The sequence below is a fragment of the Aspergillus viridinutans genome (assembly GCF_018404265.1).
Source record: "Aspergillus viridinutans IFM 47045 DNA, scaffold_11, whole genome shotgun sequence".
NCBI classification, from domain to species: domain Eukaryota; kingdom Fungi; phylum Ascomycota; class Eurotiomycetes; order Eurotiales; family Aspergillaceae; genus Aspergillus; species Aspergillus viridinutans.
Genome location: NW_025091227.1, coordinates 874469 through 892030, shown reverse-complemented (window position 1 = coordinate 892030; position 17562 = coordinate 874469). Strand labels below are relative to the sequence as shown.

The following is a 17562-nucleotide window of genomic DNA, read 5'->3' as shown; positions in this document are numbered from 1 at the left end:
TTGAAGTAATTAGCTTGTGTTTGAAGTCAGTGTCTCCAAATCTCCCTGCATAATGTGGAGAAGTATCAAACGACTTCACTCTGATCGTCAGCAATGGATGAATTTCTATAGGCGGATAAACTCTATTCTTGCGCCTGACAGGCGGTCCCTCAAGCTCATAATCCGGGAAAAGCCAAGCACTGGGGAAGATTGGCAGAAGGCCTGTGCGCTGGCAACTCGGTGGAAGTCCTCTCTATAAGAGGGTCAGCATGGGCATTTGGAGTGCGATACCCAGCTCAATTGCGCTGTCTCTGGTTGTACGCATCTTGTAGCGAGACACCGAGCTCACCATGAAGTTTTTCGCACTTGCAGCGCTCTTCGCGAGCACAGCCAGCTCAATTGCAGTCGGCGGTCTCATTCCTGGTGCAAGAGTCATCCCTGCTAACGACGTGGTAACCTTGAAAAAGGTCGGGGCTCAGCATCACAAGCACCCTAACCGTCGCACAGTGATCATCCGTCCCTCTTGCAATGATACCGACGATATCTCTGCCGACTTCCTGTGGGGTATCAAGAAGGCCAACCGTGGAGGAAGGCTGTTGCTGCAGAAGGGGAAGAAGTATATCATCGGCAAGAAGCTCGACCTAACCTTCTTGAAGGATATCGAGGTTCAATTGGACGGAGAACTAAAGGTACTTTAGCCCGAGATCTCACACCCAGCCCTAGCTGCTGCTAATACCATGGAAAGTTCACCAATGACGTGCCCTACTGGCAAGCAAACAATTTCTATTATGACTTCCAGAAATCCATCAGCTTTTGGCGGTGGGGTGGTCAGGACATCAAGATCTTTGGTTCCGGGGTCCTGAACGGCAATGGACAGCGCTGGTACAACGAGTTTGCTGGACACGAGATTCTGGTAAGTATGCCTAGAAGATTGTCAATGCCTCTGCACAGAGTTGTACTGACGAGTCTAGGATCCCAACAACGTGTACTACCGGCCCATCCTCTTTGTGACTGAGAACGCCACCCGAGTCTCGGTCGAAGGCATTACGCAGCTCAACTCTCCCTGCTGGACCAACTTCTTCGTCCGCACCAACGACATCTCGTTCGACAACGTTTTCATTCATGCTTATTCGACTAATGCGTCGGTGGGTTTCCTTTACCTGTGGAAGCAGAGGATAAACTAACAGTGATTAAAATAGGCGCTCCCCAAGAACACCGATGGCTTCGACACGCTCAACGTCGATGGATTGACTGTCACCAACACTCGGGTCGATATCGGTGACGATTGCCTCTCGCCGAAGCCCAACACTACCAATGTCTTTGTGCAGAATCTCTGGTGTAATAACACACATGGGACGTCGATGGGGAGTATCGGCCAGTACCCTGGCGTCATGGATATCATCGAGAATGTTTGGATCGAGAATGTAACCCTGCTGAACGGTCAAGTAAGCAATTTTCCCTCCAATTCTTGGGGTCAACGTCTAATTCTATCAGAACGGTGCTCGTCTCAAGGCATGGGCTGGTCCCAATGTGGGCTATGGTCGCATCAACAACGTGACTTACAAGAACATCCGCGTCGAGAACACCGACAATCCTATCGTCCTGGATCAGTGCTACTTCAACATAAACGCTACAGAGTGTGCTGCCTACCCTTCACGCGTGAACTTCACAAACATTGTCTTTGAGAATATCTATGGAACGTCATCTGGAAAAGAAGGCAAGGTCGTCGCCGATCTGACCTGCTCGCCTAATGCCGTGTGTTCTGGGATCCATCTTAAGGACATTCACCTTACCAGCCCTGCGGGTAGTCCGCCAGTAATTGTCTGTGATGGAATTCAGGGGGACATCGGAGTTGAATGCCAGTCGTCGACTAAGCGCTCTGTCAGTTTGGCCAGGGACCTGAAATACAAGGCATGAGTGTTTGCAGACGAAAATAGTGCATAGAAAGATTTGGCTCAAGTCATCTGTTTAACTCTCATCGAGGATGTGATGAGTAGTGCATCTAATGATTCCGTACGGCCACTGTGGCATGGTTCATAACCGGATTGTTGCTCCAGGCACTTTGCACTAGTAAGAGCTGCTTCTCTAGAGCGACGAATACGCAAACTCTACAAAGCAGAGAAGGTCATGTTTTATCAGACCATATCTTGTACCCTCGGAATTTGGCTCCAAGTCCAGCCTAACGCCCTCACTTGCGCCTTAATCGATAGAGGACCCGACCTGAGCTAATACAATATTGACAAGTATACACCCAATAACAAGTGTGTATACCAGAGATACTCAACAATTTTCAAGCACTCAAGGATCAACAGAACAATAATCTTACTGATGTAAGGATCGTCGAATTAGATTGCAGGCAATTTCGCATCTCAGTGTGCGTGAGGACCTTGGGCCCAACACAGGTACCTTGGGAGTTCCTGGGTGAAATAGACTCATGCTATAGATTCAACCACACAACCAGTAATGGCTCTTCGATTAACGATGGAGGACAATTTGAGCACACTAAAGACGAACCTTGGGGGTTAATTGCAAGCATGTCGCTAGCTGAGGATATAAAATTGAGGCCTTCCCATTATGCTGCGTGCGTCGTCAAATTGCATTCCAGACTCTCGTTCAAGGGACAGTGTTGACTTCCAACAAGATGGTGATTAACTCAGGAACTGACTCTCTCTCCTATCCCGCTTCTGCTCAGCGGGAAGCTGAGGAGAAGCCGACGAGGCAGATCCCAGTGACGCTCCTTTCAGGATTTCTGGTAAGAATCTCCCTTAAGATTGCAACGGCATCAGCTGAATGAGAGCAGGGTAGCGGCAAGACAACACTCCTCGAGCATATTCTTCAATCTCCAGACCATGGACTGCGTATTGCCGTTGTGGTCAATGATATGAGCAAGTATGGGTGCCTCACTATCGGGAAACATTGATGCTTACCAGCAATACAGACTCAACATTGATGCTGCGTTGATCACTCATCACAAGGTTTCGCAGACGAAAGAAAAGCTCATCCAGCTCCAAAATGGATGTATCTGTTGTACACTGCGTGGGGACCTGCTCTCAGAACTTGCTCATCTCGCGCGCCAAAAGGAAGTGCAGTATGTTGTCATCGAGAGCACGGGCATTAGTGAGCCGATGCAAGTAGCGGAAACATTCACGGCCGAGTTCAGCAGTGCAATGTTGCAGGCGGATCAGGAGATGATGGTGGATGAGGAAAGCCGCAAGGTTCTGACAGAGATGTAAGCTCACCCACCGTTCCAATGCTCGTCCTCTGGCCGGTTTTCGGATCCTGACAGCAGCAGTGTCAATCTAGGAGGCCTTCACACACTGGCAAGACTCGACACCACGGTGACTGTTGTCGATGCATTCAATCTTCTTTCCAACTTTGATACCGCCGAGTTCTTGTCAGATCGATACGGATCCAAAGAGATCATCCCAGAGGATGAGCGTACCATCTCCGACCTCATGGTGGACCAGATTGAGTTCGCAGACGTTCTCATCATCAACAAGATTGAGACTGTAGACGAGAATACCCGAACAAGGATCAGGAGATTGTTAAAGACGCTCAACCCCGACGCCAAAGTTCTGGAAACGAGCTACTCCCGTGTCGACGTAAAAGAGATTCTGGGCACGGGAAGGTTCGATTTTATCAAGGCTGCTTCGGGGGCCGGTTGGTTGCGCAGCCTGCATGAAATGACAGTCCAGAATACTGGGAATGGGCAGAGAATGGCTCCGAAGCCGGAGACCTTAGAGTTTGTCTCCCCTGCCCCTMATCCAAAGCGAAAGAAGGTATACTGACTTGAACAGGTATGGGATCAACAACTTTGTGTATACCGCTCGTCGTCCCTTTCATCCTCGTCGCCTCTTCTCCCTTCTTCATGATAAGTTTATCCTCCTGCAGAACAACGAAGCCGAGGAAGATGATGAGAAGGACGATGCAGATGAGGGAGAAGAAGAGGAAGAAGACGACAATATGGAGATTGACGAGGACGAAGACGAAAACGAAGACGATAGTGATGACGAAAGTATCTCCGACTTTGACCAGCCAGACCCGTCCGCGATCCTGCAGAACAAGCGGAATCATCCCGCGTTCGGCTCCGTTCTTCGCTCCAAGGGGTTCTTCTGGCTGGCTACACGGCCCTTTCAATTCGGAGAATGGAGCCAAGCGGGTGGCATGCTGACGATTGGGTGCGGCGGGCCGTGGTTCACAGAAGTGCCAGACGAGGCGTGGCCCGAGGATCCAGACGTCCGGAAATCCATTGAGAATGATTTCCAAGAGCCATGGGGAGACCGAAGACAAGAAATCGTATTCATCGGCGAGGGAATCAACACTGAATTGATAACTAAATTGCTGGATGAATGTCTGGTGGATGACGATGACATGAGCCGGTGGGCAAAGATCATGAAGAACAAGAAACTGTCTTACCGGGAAAAGGAGGAGAAGCTGGGAAAGTTGTGGGAAGATGGCTGGGAGGCATGGCCTGAGTTTGGCATTGTGGATGAAGATGAGGAGGACAACAACGAGGGAGGGAAGAAGAAGCACAAACACCACACCAGCGAGTACCTGGGACATGCCCACTCCCACTCCCACAAATAACTACATTAACTAGACTTGTCATTATAAAGGATGCACTAGGCAAAAGTTTCATCAAATTCGTATCACCATTATTATTCAAAAAGCTTCAATCACCATTCATCCACCCGGCTCATTTTCAAATGCATTCCCTCCACTGGCTTGGTCGTCACAGCGCCGGCAATATGAATCTCTTGCTTAGGATCCTGCATCTCAAACTTGAACCGCCCGACAACACCAGCGACTGCACAGCGCAATTCGGCTCGAGCAAAATCCTTTCCAATACAAGACCGCTGGCCATGCAAGAAAGTGATCTGCGCATAGTTTGTCGACGCGCCACCATTGTGGTTGACGACCTTCTGGCCGTTCTTGTCGGTATCAACCCAGCGTTCTGGCACGAACTCCTCCCCATTATACCCCCAGAATTCAGGACTGCGGTTGATGGCGTACGGACAGATGATGATGCGAGTGCCTTTGGGGACGTGCTTGCCCGCTATGGTGGTATCGCGGACGGCTTCGCGGATTGTGATGGGGACGGTGGGATATAGACGCAGGACTTCCTGGCAGACACCGTTGAGTAGAGGCATTGATTCGAGATCGTTCCAAGTGATAGGGTGGTCACCAGACGGGATATGCTCACGAATCTCCGCCCGCAGACGCTCTTGGACGTCAGGGTGGAGGGTGAGAAGGTAGCATGCCCAGGTGAGTGCGCTGGCGGTGGTCTCATGCTGTTCACGTTAGCTCGATGATTTCAAAGTGAGTCTAGGGAGGCTAGAGATAACATACACCAGCCGCCAGAAAGGTCAGCATTTGATCCACCAGTTCGTCGTCTGTAAAATCCCCACCCACCATCATGGTTCCCAGGATGTCTGCCTCCAGCTCCTTGGCGGTCATCTTGCTGGAAACAATGGTCTTCCTGTTCTCACGAACAATGCCCTTACATAGATCACGCAGGAAACCGGTTTCGGTGTCAATCACCTTGTTCAGGCGCCAGGGTAGTCTTCGTGCAAACCATTGCGGAAGAATAAAGTTGATGGAGAGGAAGGCCATCTTCTCCTTGGTTGGTTCCAGAATAGCAAGGAAGCTGTCGGCAACTTTGTTTTCTGGGTTGTGCAGGGTGCGAAAGTCTCTACCCATGGCCGCGGGACCGATGATATCTAGAGTGAGACGGCTGGGTAAGCTTTAGCGAATATGAGAGAAGCAAAGTGGAAACCATGAGCTTACCTCGCCCACACGCTCATTTCGACCTTACCCACACCGTCCTCCGGACTTGTTCCTTCCATTGGATTCTGCCGAATCTCCTTCTCCAGTTCATCGAGAAAGAGGCCAGTTTTCTCCCACATCAAGGAGTACAATGAACGGATGTTCTTGATATTGAACGCCGGGGTCAAGGCCTTGCGCTGCTTTTTATGCGCGGCGCCCTCAGATAGGATCAAGCCGAAGCCAATGATCCGAGCGAGGAACTCGCGAGCACGCCATGGTTTTTCAAAGTCGTAGGTGTTGGTGCTCATGATGTCCAAAAGAGCCTGGTGATTGGTAGGCAATAGGTGGCTACGGTTGAACACATCTCGGAAATGGATCAGGCCATCGTTGGGGATTGTTTTCATCCATTGCAAGGGAAGACGACCACGAGGGTTATCAAAGATGATTTTTCCATTTATAAATGTGCCCTACTCAATGTTATTAAAGATTGCGACACGCAGGGTCTTGAGCATACCTTGACGGTTGGCAGATGACGATTTGGCGTGACGAAGAAAGGATAGATGATGAAATCCCAGAATATTTTCAGGGCCAAATTGACACCGACCGCCCCTAGGCAGACCGAATGAAAAGAATGCTCATTCAAGACGGAGCGCTGCAGAAAATACCCCTCAGCTAGGGAGACAGAGGCAATGGCCAGCAACATGTCGGCCATGTTGCTAGCACTCTTGGGGAATAACCACTGGGAAGGAAAAGAATGGTCAAAATCAAGAAGAGGCCGAAGGTAAGAACTGAAAATCGGCTAATTTGGGACCGGCATAGAGAGATCTTCCTCCATCGTCTGCGTTTACTGCATCAGTAAGTTTATATGCAAGCGATCGGCCAAGAAGGAGCTAGCATAATCAATAACCCCACGGGGTATCGGCTATACGGCCTCGGCTTGGGCGTTCATATGACGTTTCAATACATTCTGCATGAGATGATACCCTTGAACCGACCAGAATATATCTGCCTGAGCCTGACTGTCTACCAATCCGTGTCGGAGAGGGTCAAAAAGGCCAGAACGTTGAGAATCAGAAGATGATCTTCGCACCCATGTGAATCCCAAGTTCCCAACATTTTACAACAGGCCCCTATTTCTGAGATCGGATAGCTTTGCGGGCTTGTTTAGTTTATTGATAGGCTAGAGTTGGCGCATATTCATGGGCCACGTTAGCCCGGATATTTAGCGAACTAGATGGCTCCAGCGAGATCGCCAAACTGTACGGAGAACATCGCAACGATTTCCTAATCTGGACAAGCGGAAGAATGTTGCAGCATCGGCCTCGCAACACCCTCCCTTATGTTCTCGAGAGGATGTCTCCAGGGCATTATCTTGTGGATAACCTCGTGGAACAATTGGATCTGCACCAAGCTACGCATGTGCCTCGGTAGGATGCATGGACACTTTGTATATGATCTTGACATGATCCTTAAGGACGCTGCAAGATGCCACATATACATCGCATAGGGCATTCATTCTAATTTTTGTCTTTCTTTATTCTTCTTGAATAGCTTCAACTAGCTCAATTGCAACATGTCATTAGAAAACGCTCTCAACATCGCACGGCAATACGCCCAGTCGAGCCTCGCGCAGCTACCTGAACCCGCGCAGAATGCTCTTCTGAATCCTCTTGTCCAAAAGGCACTCACAGTTGCGCTGGTCTACGGTGCTCTGCGGCAGACTAACCGCGTGTTGTCGCGATGGTCGATAAACAACTGGCAGCGCGCGCATCCATGGCAGGGTGATCGCGAGCTCGTTCTGGTCTCCGGAGGGTGTAGCGGCATCGGCAAGCAGATCATGGAGGATTTGGCCAGGAAAGGAATCCGGGTGGTTATTTTGGATATCAACGAGCCCAACTTCCAGCTACGTAAGAGACATCGCTTCCCTCAGCAAGCGCCATAGACTAATAAAACAAAGCCCGCAATGTACACTTCTTCAAGGCCGACATCACCAACTCGGAGAGTATTAAAGCTGTGGCTGAGCAGATTCGCCAGAAACTGGGCGATCCCACTGTGCTGGTGAACAACGCAGGCGTGGGCCACGACGGCACCATTCTTGAGGAGCCCGAGGCCAAGATCCGGCAGACTTTCGAGGTCAACACCATCTCGCATTTCCTGATGGTGCGGGAGTTTTTGCCCAGCATGATCCGCCAGAACCATGGCCATGTTATCACGATTGCCAGTATGGCCAGTTTCGTTGCGTTGGGGGAGATGGTGGATTACTGCTGCTCCAAGGCCAGCGCGCTGGCCTTCCACGAGGGATTGACGCAAGAGTTGCGGTATTGGTATCAGGCAAAGAAAGTTCGCACCAGGTATGAGGCTACATTCGAACTTGACAAGCGTTGTACTGACCGAATGGAAGTGTCATTCACCCACTGTGGGTCCGTACGCCTATGATTCAGCAGTTGACCGAGGCGGGAAACCAATTCAAGCAACCCGTGATGACGCCCCAGGTGGTTTCGGATGCAGTGGTCAAGCAGATTCTCACGCAGAGCAGCGGGCAAGTGATTCTCCCGACTTCCCATTCTGCTGCCAGTATGGTGCGAGCATTCCCTCAGTGGTTCCAAGAGAGTGTGCGTGGGATTGCCTCGGGGTCATTGAGGAGACTTCGGGAGTTGCAAGCTGCTCAGAAGTTGTAATTGCACGGTATATAGACAGACTATCTATCCTGCGAGTGTTGAATGTCGTATATGACCATGTTAAGGATAATGGTGCACATAAATCTGTCTGGCTGAATTACTGTAAGAGAGCCAGCCGCCTTATTCAGTGATACAGAGTAAGAATGATTCGAGAACAGCCATGAACAAAGATATCCATAAAATATAGACATATAACATATCCCCTTTCTGCGCATATACTGTATGTATCACCACAGCCGTTTCGTCAACCACTCCTTGACCCTCTTCCCCTGCTCCGTCTCCGTCGTATCCCCCAGTTCCAGATTATAAATAGGAGCAACATGACCCTCGCGATGTCCAACAAACAGTTCCAACGGGGGAAAGCCAGCCTGTCCTATCAGCAGCCACTCACTTCAGTCATGATCACCCGCACATACCTTGAACTTCTCCGCAAAGTCCTGTATAATCGGCAACAGAATCTCATTTCCCCCGGCACAAATCAACACACGCTCGACCGGAAACGTAGTATACCACTCAGGCTCCGCATTCGACAAATCCGTATAGACGTCCCTGGTCGCTGTCCCCAGATACGCGCTTGCCCACGGGCCCGCCACGGCCGGCGTGATCAAGTCCCCGCTGGAATCGATCTTGCGGTCCGAAAAGTCCGTGTCCATCAGCGTCCAGGGGGCGATCATCACCGCGCCCGCAAGGTTCTCCTTTACTGACAAAGGGTCAATCTGCGGGTGTGGATGCGCCAGGTGCGACAGAACGCCGCCGACGAGGTTGCCTCCCGCTGAGTCCCCACCGAGGAAGATGCGGCTGGGTTGGTGCGGGGTGTTGTCGAGGATGTAGCGGAGGCACTCGACTGCCTGGCGGAGCTGCGTGGGGTATGTTCCCTGCGGGGCGAGGGTGTAGGTGAGGCTGAAGACGGCGAGGGACTTGTTGTGATGCGCGGCGTGGTCGACTAGGTTGGCGAAGAATTTGAAGTAGCCTATGTTCGCGGGGAGGGCAAAGCCTCCTCCTGTTTCTTTGTTAGATTGATTGCAAATATGGAGGGGAGAGGTGCTTTGCTGACCGTGGTACCAGATCAGGACGTTATCTGCTTTGGCGTCTCCGATCCAGTGGCCGTAGGAGCCTTTTCCCAGCTCGATGGTGTGAGACAATCGCTTGGTTTTCTTGATATATGTCTCGTACATCTTGTTGGTTGGTGGTAGTACATATCTTCAGCATCTTCAGCACTCATTTGTTTTGTAGAAAGATTGGGGGTACGTACTGCATCTGCTTGATGGACAAGCGTGTCGTCGCTTTACGGAACACCGCATAGCCAATATGAAGGAACAGAGTCTTGGGCTGGTTGGACTCCCGCCGCAATCCAGTCAAGATAGCCCATATAGCAGTAAGCCATATGGATAACAGAGCAGGGAAGAAATCGAGCTTCTCCCACAGGGTTAACTTGATTGCTTTGTTGAAAGGCATGGATCCGTTGGCTCAGGTGGTATGACGGGTGTGCTGGAGTGAAAGGTTGATGCCTGCGGGGCAGATACAGTATACAACTGTTCATATCGCATGATCGTTAGTATGGTGATGCTGGAGATATCTACCTTATTGTAAGGAAGCATCGCGGAGAGGCATCGCAAGCATTGCCTGATTGGGAAATATTGATGCTTATCCTTGATAACCGAGGCTGCCTCGGTTGGCTTGACACAGTTACTTTGACGCGGGGCATGATGAGAACACGACTAAATGTGATGTAGACGGTTGAGATTTCGTTTTAATTATGCTGGTCTTTGTTGTCTGGATATGATACTGCGATTTGATCTGCGCTTTACAGCCTTCCTTGCAGATGACACAAATCTAGGGTCAAGAATAAGATCTTGTGGAACATTGTAACCGACCAATCGCGTTAGAATATTGGATACATACTTTAGGTCTCCTTGCTTTTCTTGTTGCATAACGGACAATCTTCTGCCCCTAGCACCCTACTCCTGCATTCTCTCTCCTAGTCCAATTCTTCTCAATTGCCGAATGCTCCTTGATGAACCCGTTAAGTGATCGACTGGACTAAAATTAAGTCCCAGAGATCCATGGTCCAACACTCCACCTCATTAGAATGGCAGCGGCGCAGCACTATTCAGCCGTGATTCGCGACGATTTCCTTTTTGGGCAAACCCTCACTGGCCTCTCCACAGGCCTCACCCCGAGGAACCATGTGAACTTTTAATTATTCATGATTTCCACGGTGACATTTGACTTATATAAATCCAATGCTCACTGGTTGCACTGAATCATACACTTCGCTTCCAAAGTTCATGCCAGAATGGATTATGATATTATCATTGTTGGCGCTGGTATCTCCGGCATCAACGCTGCCTACCGCATCCAAAGCCAACTCCCCAACTATCGGTATGCCGTTCTAGAAGCCCGCAACGCCATTGGCGGAACATGGGATCTCTTTAAATATCCTGGCATTCGATCCGACTCGGATCTGTTTACGTTTGGGTTCTCCTGGAACCCCTGGAATCAGGACAACCCGATCGCCGAGGGCGCCTCTATCTCCAAGTATATGCGCGATACAGCTGCGCAGTACGGCATCGACAAGCACATCCATTTCCAGCATCGCTTGCTAGCGGCCGACTGGTCGTCCGCCGACAATGTGTGGAAGCTGGCCGTCGACCATGAGGACGAGCCAAAGTCTTACACTGCGCGCTTCGTCATCTTTGGCACGGGATACTACAACTACCATGAGCCACTGGCCGCTGATGTTCCTGGTCTCAGCCAATTCCAGGGCAAGATCATCCATCCGCAGTTCTGGCCGGAGGATCTCGACTACACCGACAAGAAAGTGGTCATCATCGGGAGTGGCGCGACGGCGGTAACGCTCCTCCCTAAGATGGCTGAGAAGGCGGCCAAAGTCACCATGCTTCAGCGCAGTCCAACGTACATTCTCGCCCTACCCAACCGCCAGAGCTCGCTGTTGAGCTGGATCCTCCCGAACACAGTCAACCGCAAACTCCAACGCCTCCGATGGATCATCACTTCCCGATTATTCTTTCTTTTCTGCCAGACCTTCCCTTGGATGGCGCGGCTTCTCCTCAAGCTCAGCGTCGTGCGGCAGCTCCCCAAGAATATCCCCCACGATCCGCACTTCAAGCCGCGGTACAACCCCTGGGATCAGCGTCTCTGTATCTGTCCCGATGGCGACTTCTTCAAGAGTCTGCATACCGGCCATGCGGACGTCAAGACAGACACCATCCGACAGGTTACAGCCAACGGCATCGAGCTGAACTCGGGTGACTTCCTCGACGCGGACATCATCGTGACGGCGACGGGTCTCAAGCTGCAGATCGCGGGGGGCACCTCGATCACGGTGGACGGCGAAAAACAGCGAGTGTCCGACAAATACCTCTGGAACGGAGTGATGCTGCAGGACCTGCCCAACGCATCGTTTGTGATCGGCTACACCAATGCATCCTGGACGCTGGGGGCCGACGCGACGGCGCTCTTTGTCTGCCGCTTGCTCAAGTGGATGCAGCGACACCACAAGGTCGCAGCGACCCCGCGGCTGAACCCGCTGCTGGCCAGGCAGATGCAGCCCCGGCGGCTGCTCAATCTGAACTCGACGTACGTGGCGGCGGCGGAGAAGGATCTCCCCAAAGCGGCCGATCGGGGGCCCTGGCAGCCACGCGACAATTACCTGTCGGATCTGACGTTTGCCAAGTACGGGCGGCTCGATGAGGGACTGGAATGGGTCGATGGGGAATGGAAGAAGCAGCAATAGCGACCGTCTTTTGATCTATGATGATATTTGTGGTGGTATGGAATATCACTCGAAAGATTCCTCTCCAGCTATGGGAGACGGCATATCTTGTACTCTGCATGATGACACGGCTTTTGAGCAATATAACGCGACAATAACCAGAGATTAAATGAGTTGCATATTCCATCAATCAAGAATAAATAATGCCCGATCAAAGGAAATCCACCGACCCGCAACTCCGAGAAGAAACCAAGGATGAAATCAGCAAAGCGACAAGGCTACCAACACGCCAATGGTCCGCTCGCACGGGTACACAATTAAACCTCGCTACCCTATGGGATAAAGTACTGACAAGACAGGCCCAATTGGTCACGTCTGATACAAGCACCGCGGGAACTACACTACGCCCAAGGAACCAGCAGGAATGAGACTCAAAGATCGTTTGAGGATGGTAGACCCAGGACAACGGACGCGAAAGCGGTATCTTCTGAGAACGCAGCTAGACAGAAGGGAGGAGTAGGTTGATGATAGTCATGTACTATCCTTCCCATATTCCGGAGTTAATATTGTATAGTTCGTGCTACGGAATACTACGGGGATATTCCATTCTTGAGTATATGTGTTCAAGTTGACTATTGGGTAATAATAATAATGGATCAGGATTAACAAATGCCTCAATGACGAGAAACTGGATATAGATTCATCCTTCTAGATGCTCTGTATGCAACATCATCGGTGGAAAGTGCCGGAAATCGGACATTTCCGAGTCAAAACTCTTGCCCGAGTCGACATCCCGATGAAGGATCTCAATCTTCCGTCCTTGCATCCACCATGATGAATTAATGGATAATCTGTTGATAGCTAATAAATATGATGTGTATGCATTGAGGATATCCCCAGAATGAGCAATTCTCAAATACCTGCCATCCAATATCCTCATTTTCCTCAGTCTTACTGTCCGATTCGACCAATCAAAGAACCGGCATTTCAATCGGCAATCCTCGATGCCGTCAACATGGTTAATCCTGTCAATGTCTACTATTAGTGTCTAAAATTAAGGATCAGTCAAACACTCAATCAAACAGTTACCGATGAAAGGTCCGGTCATCGGGGATCCCGCAGCCCGTGGGGGGCCGACACTGAAGCGACAAACACTCGGCGGGAGTTTTCGGAAAGGTAGAGCAGAGTATAGTATAGCATCAGGATACTTGCACGGAAGCAGAGTACATAAGGAGAATGGCATACTGCATACTGGCGCTTGTAGAATTGATAAATAGAACTAATCAATATCCCTGCATAGACTACTATCACCACTTCTACTGTCACCGTCTACTCATACTATCATACACTGTACAGCAACTATAGCAACTGCAATGGCACCCTCCATCAATGACTTCCCTCACTCCAACCCTTCGCCTCAATCCCCCGTCTGCAAGATAGGCATCAATGGCTTCGGCCGCATAGGTAACCCCATCAGCCTCCCCTACCACGACCAGATAGTACTGACCACCCAGGCCGCAACGTCCTCCGCGCAGCGCTCAACAGACCCGACCTCCAAATCGTCGCCATCAACCACACCTGCACCACCATCCAAGACCTCATCCACCTAATCCGCTACGACTCCTGCATGGGCAACCTCCCGCCCTCGCTCCCCATCCACGCCCTCTCCAACACCCTCCTCAGCATCAACGGCCGCCAAATCGCCCTCACCTCCGAACGCACCCTCCAAAACCTCAACTGGGCCGCCCTAGGCGCAGACTACGTGGTCGAATGTACCGGAAAATTCACCAAGCAGGCCCAAGCCCTCGAGCACATCACCCACGCGCACGCTAAGCGGGTCATCATCTCCGCGCCGAGCGCCGACGCCCCGACGTACGTGTACGGCGTCAACAGCGATGCATACACGGCAGAGGAGCGCGTGATCTCCTGCGCGAGCTGCACGACGAACTGCGTGACTCCCGTGCTGAAGGTGCTGCAGGGGCATTTTGGCATTGCGCAGGGGTTCCTGACGACTGTGCATGCGGCGACGAGGTCGCAGCAGGTGTTGGATGGGTATAGTAAGAAGAATCGGCGATTAGGTATATCCCTGTATCCCTCCTCTCCTGAGAAAAAGAGAATGAAGATTGATGTGATGTTTGATTAGGCCGCAGTGTGTTTGATAATATCATCCCGACGACCACTGGTGCAGCCAAGGCTATTGCGACGGTGTTGCCCGAGTTGAGCGGGAAGGTTACGGGGGTATCGATTCGGGTGCCAACGTGAGTTTATTTCCATTCTTGCATGAGATGTACGGTGTAGACTGACTACCGAAGGCCCAACGTGTCCATGATCGACTTGACCATCAGCACTGAAAAGCCCACCTCGCTGGCCGAGATCCTGGCTGTGTTCCGCCGCGCGGCAAAGTCGGAGCTGGCGGGCGTGTTGGCTGTGACAGATGAGGAGCTCGTCAGCAGTGATTATCTTGGGAACCCGCATAGTGCCATTATCGATGCGCCGGCTTGTTCGGAGTTGAATCCTCAGGTGAGTTGTTGTCTGGTATAGTCATGTAGCATGCTAATTGTGTGTAGTTTTTCAAGATCATGGCGTGGTATGATAACGAATGGGGGTACTCGAATCGGCTGCTCGATCTGGCCAAGCATGTGGCTTCACAAGAACTTGAGCATTGATAGACCCACGGATAGATTACCCTTAGATGGAGTTACTGCTTATTGCAATATAAGAACAAGTGATTCAAGCGATCAATGATTCAATGATTCAATGATTCATAATTATATTAATCCATACATCATGCTGCCTAGCCATAAACGTCACATCACATCACATGTGACAATCTACTGCCGCGCCGTCTCCTCATCCAGCTTAGGATTCGGATTGTTAGCATCATAGCGACTGGCCGGCAAATTATTCAGCTCATCCTCCTGCTTATCCAACTTGTAGTTCGTCAGCCAGAAGCCGATGCCGCCGACGAACGCCAGGATCGCCACAACGGTATAGTTCCAGACCAGCAGCGGATCGTTGGACAGGCCGACGAGCGCCTGGCCCAGCGCGGACGAGAACGCATTCATGAAGAGCGCGACAGCCTGCACGAGCGAGCGCATGTTCTTGGGCGCCTTGGTAAAGGCATACTCGAGGGAGGTGACGGAGGCAAAGATCTCCGAGATACCGCCGAGCACGTAGGTGAGGGTCTGCACCCACACCGAGATATCGGAGTGCTGGTGCAGCTCGTCGAGGCAGTAGTTGGCCTCCTTGCCGCAGGGGCCGATCTTGTAGATGTAGTACTGGGTGACGGTGGCGCAGATCATGCCGCTGCCGGCGAAGAAGAAGCCGGCGGTGATGCGCTTGAGCGGGGTGAATTTGATGCCCATGCGGCGGAGGCCCGGGTAGACGAGTTTGTCCATGATGGGGATGAAGATGATGAGCGAGAGGGGGTTGAGGTTGTTGATGATGTCGTTGGGGACGCCGCCCAGACGCATGGTGGCTGCTTGCGAGGTGAGGTTGTTCATCATTTGGTTGTAGGCGAGCCCTAATCAGTCAGTTCGGGAATGGTGAATAGGGTGAGGATAAGGTCGTACAATATAGAGGGTACCAGAGGAAAACCCTGCAGGCCTTGAGACCACGGCTGACCTCGTCCACCCATTCGTCGTCAAAGGTCATCCACTGGGGACGGTTGGGACCCAGAGCAGAGGGCTTGACCGAATCCCAAAAGGGCTTCTCGTTCTTCTTCCAGCTGGGAGGTGTCAGCAGCCCGGAGGCGGGAAACGGGGAAACGGGGAAACGGGGAAACGGGGAAACGGGGAAACGCAAGGAAGACATACATTCTGGCAGGGTTGAGGGACCACCGCCCCTCCATCGCCAGTCTCCACAGACGGATGGCCTGGTTGTAGACCGAGCCATTCGGCTTGGCGAGGTGGTATTTGTTGCGGCAGAAGAACAGGACGATGGGGCAACCCAGGTACATCATGGTGGGTAGGAAGTACGACAGCCAGAAACCGACGTATTTCTCCGCATACACCATGCTGACCTGGCCCAGGATCGAGCCAATGTTGATCATCATGTAGAAGTACAGGTAGATGCGGGAGATGGTGGCCGCGGGATCAACAATCACGCGGTCCCCATTCTTGAGAGTTTTGAGGTAGGGGACGTCTTCGCGGTATTGCTCGGCGATCAGGGGAGAAATATTGGACCTAACCCAGTCAGATTCGAACAATCCGAAGGAAAGGTGGGGAGGACATACTTGAAGCCACCGGTACCCACACCCATGATCAGCAGACCGATAGAGAAGCAGGCAATGGCACCATTGGGGCTCGCAATAACCGGAGGCAAGGCCGAGACGATCAGGATGGTATGGCCCAGGAGCGCGGCGCCAATGGAGAACATGATGGTCCGGAATCGTCCCCAGTACTGGTCAGCCATGTAGGCACCGGCCAGGGGCATGATGTATGACCAAAATGCGTTGACTGCCACGGTCAGCAACAGCCCTCTAGTATCACCTCGGAAAACTCACACAATGTCAGACCAGTGGACGCCTGCTGGCCCATACCCAATGCACCGGAGTTATATTGGTCATGTCCCGCACCAGTGGTCGAGTTCGGGGGAAGAGGGCGCTGGATGAAGTTGACGACTAGGCCGATTAGCTCCGTATTTCAGTGTGAAGATCAGAAAACATACAAACTGCAGTCGTGCCATAGTAGGAGAAACGCTCGCACAACTCGACAAACGCCACCGTGTACGCAGTCCAAGGAATATCGCCCGCTACCCGACGGAGGTGCTTGAAGTCCTCATCGGAGGGGAATTGCCTCTGCAGATGGGCATGATCGTCGTCATAAACCGCAGACGAGGCTCCCACTTCTTTCGACGCGGGAGCAATCTCCTCAATGCTAGGCGCGAGAGACAGTTTGTGGTCCACCTTCTCATTTATTTCGACATCATGAGCAGCGGCCCTGGCTCGGGCGATTTCCGCCACCTCGACGGGGTCCGAGACGTTCATGGCAACAAAGATAAAAAGCAGACAGACCAAGGAGACTCGGACAGATACAGCGGAATTGTTCCACAGACACTGGACTGTGGAGAGGAAGAGGAGTTAGAAAAGAAAAAGCCCCGTGGCACAGGAAAAGGGTCCAGCTTTAATAAGAGAGAGAGAGACAAGGGTACAAAAAAAGGCCACCATGCGATCCAGACAGGTTATCGCGTGTCACGCCAGATGAACCAATAATCGCTCAGCAGCAATGGGTACAATTTATCTATTTTATCGAGGGTCTGCCTCCAGACTGGCATGATTTGCTGCACGGCCGAGGTCGCGGGGGATTAGCTGATTTCGTCGACAGTATCAGTCTAGAACCGGTGGTAGCCGGCGGACCAAGACTTTCGGCTGCGTTCGCCAGGGTCAAGACATGGCCGTTGCTT

The 17562-nt window shown here is 51.6% G+C and overlaps 8 protein-coding genes across 8 annotated transcripts; 5 read left to right on the top strand and 3 right to left on the bottom strand.

The window, feature by feature from the left end:
• Positions 1-329: 329 nt before the first annotated feature.
• On the top strand, positions 330-1896 carry pgxB (putative extracellular exo-polygalacturonase; the record flags this gene model as incomplete). Its single annotated transcript, XM_043274029.1, has 5 exons — positions 330-668; positions 725-892; positions 951-1124; positions 1179-1424; positions 1474-1896. 5 exons carry the CDS (start codon positions 330-332, stop codon positions 1894-1896), a joined length of 1350 nt encoding a protein of 449 aa, XP_043129964.1.
• Positions 1897-2620: 724 nt separating this feature from the next.
• Aspvir_002429 (CobW domain protein) lies at positions 2621-4566 on the top strand (the record flags this gene model as incomplete). The annotated part of the gene is made up of 5 exons (XM_043274028.1): positions 2621-2731; positions 2780-2868; positions 2918-3208; positions 3272-3721; positions 3777-4566. The coding sequence occupies 5 exons, from the start codon at positions 2621-2623 to the stop codon at positions 4564-4566; spliced, it is 1731 nt and encodes a 576-aa protein (XP_043129963.1).
• An 89-nt stretch (positions 4567-4655) lies between these two features.
• Aspvir_002428 (cytochrome P450) lies at positions 4656-6457 on the bottom strand (the record flags this gene model as incomplete). The annotated part of the gene is made up of 4 exons (XM_043274027.1): positions 4656-5270; positions 5329-5713; positions 5767-6212; positions 6260-6457. The coding sequence occupies 4 exons, from the start codon at positions 6455-6457 to the stop codon at positions 4656-4658; spliced, it is 1644 nt and encodes a 547-aa protein (XP_043129962.1).
• An 861-nt stretch (positions 6458-7318) lies between these two features.
• Aspvir_002427 (SDR family oxidoreductase) lies at positions 7319-8423 on the top strand (the record flags this gene model as incomplete). Its single annotated transcript, XM_043274026.1, has 3 exons — positions 7319-7652; positions 7703-8096; positions 8147-8423. The coding sequence occupies 3 exons, from the start codon at positions 7319-7321 to the stop codon at positions 8421-8423; spliced, it is 1005 nt and encodes a 334-aa protein (XP_043129961.1).
• Positions 8424-8650: 227 nt separating this feature from the next.
• On the bottom strand, positions 8651-9878 carry Aspvir_002426 (lipase/thioesterase family protein; the record flags this gene model as incomplete). Its single annotated transcript, XM_043274025.1, has 4 exons — positions 8651-8791; positions 8840-9423; positions 9478-9623; positions 9676-9878. The coding sequence occupies 4 exons, from the start codon at positions 9876-9878 to the stop codon at positions 8651-8653; spliced, it is 1074 nt and encodes a 357-aa protein (XP_043129960.1).
• Positions 9879-10719: 841 nt separating this feature from the next.
• Aspvir_002425 (flavin-containing monooxygenase) lies at positions 10720-12180 on the top strand (the record flags this gene model as incomplete). Its single annotated transcript, XM_043274024.1, has 1 exon — positions 10720-12180. The coding sequence occupies one exon, from the start codon at positions 10720-10722 to the stop codon at positions 12178-12180; it is 1461 nt and encodes a 486-aa protein (XP_043129959.1).
• Positions 12181-13532: 1352 nt separating this feature from the next.
• Aspvir_002424 (type I glyceraldehyde-3-phosphate dehydrogenase) lies at positions 13533-14825 on the top strand (the record flags this gene model as incomplete). The annotated part of the gene is made up of 5 exons (XM_043274023.1): positions 13533-13623; positions 13674-14237; positions 14303-14417; positions 14472-14679; positions 14727-14825. The coding sequence occupies 5 exons, from the start codon at positions 13533-13535 to the stop codon at positions 14823-14825; spliced, it is 1077 nt and encodes a 358-aa protein (XP_043129958.1).
• Positions 14826-14990: 165 nt separating this feature from the next.
• Aspvir_002423 (putative MFS peptide transporter) lies at positions 14991-17146 on the bottom strand (the record flags this gene model as incomplete). The annotated part of the gene is made up of 6 exons (XM_043274022.1): positions 14991-15682; positions 15732-15886; positions 15975-16343; positions 16394-16616; positions 16664-16780; positions 16828-17146. The coding sequence occupies 6 exons, from the start codon at positions 17144-17146 to the stop codon at positions 14991-14993; spliced, it is 1875 nt and encodes a 624-aa protein (XP_043129957.1).
• Between the last annotated feature and the right edge of the window lie 416 nt (positions 17147-17562).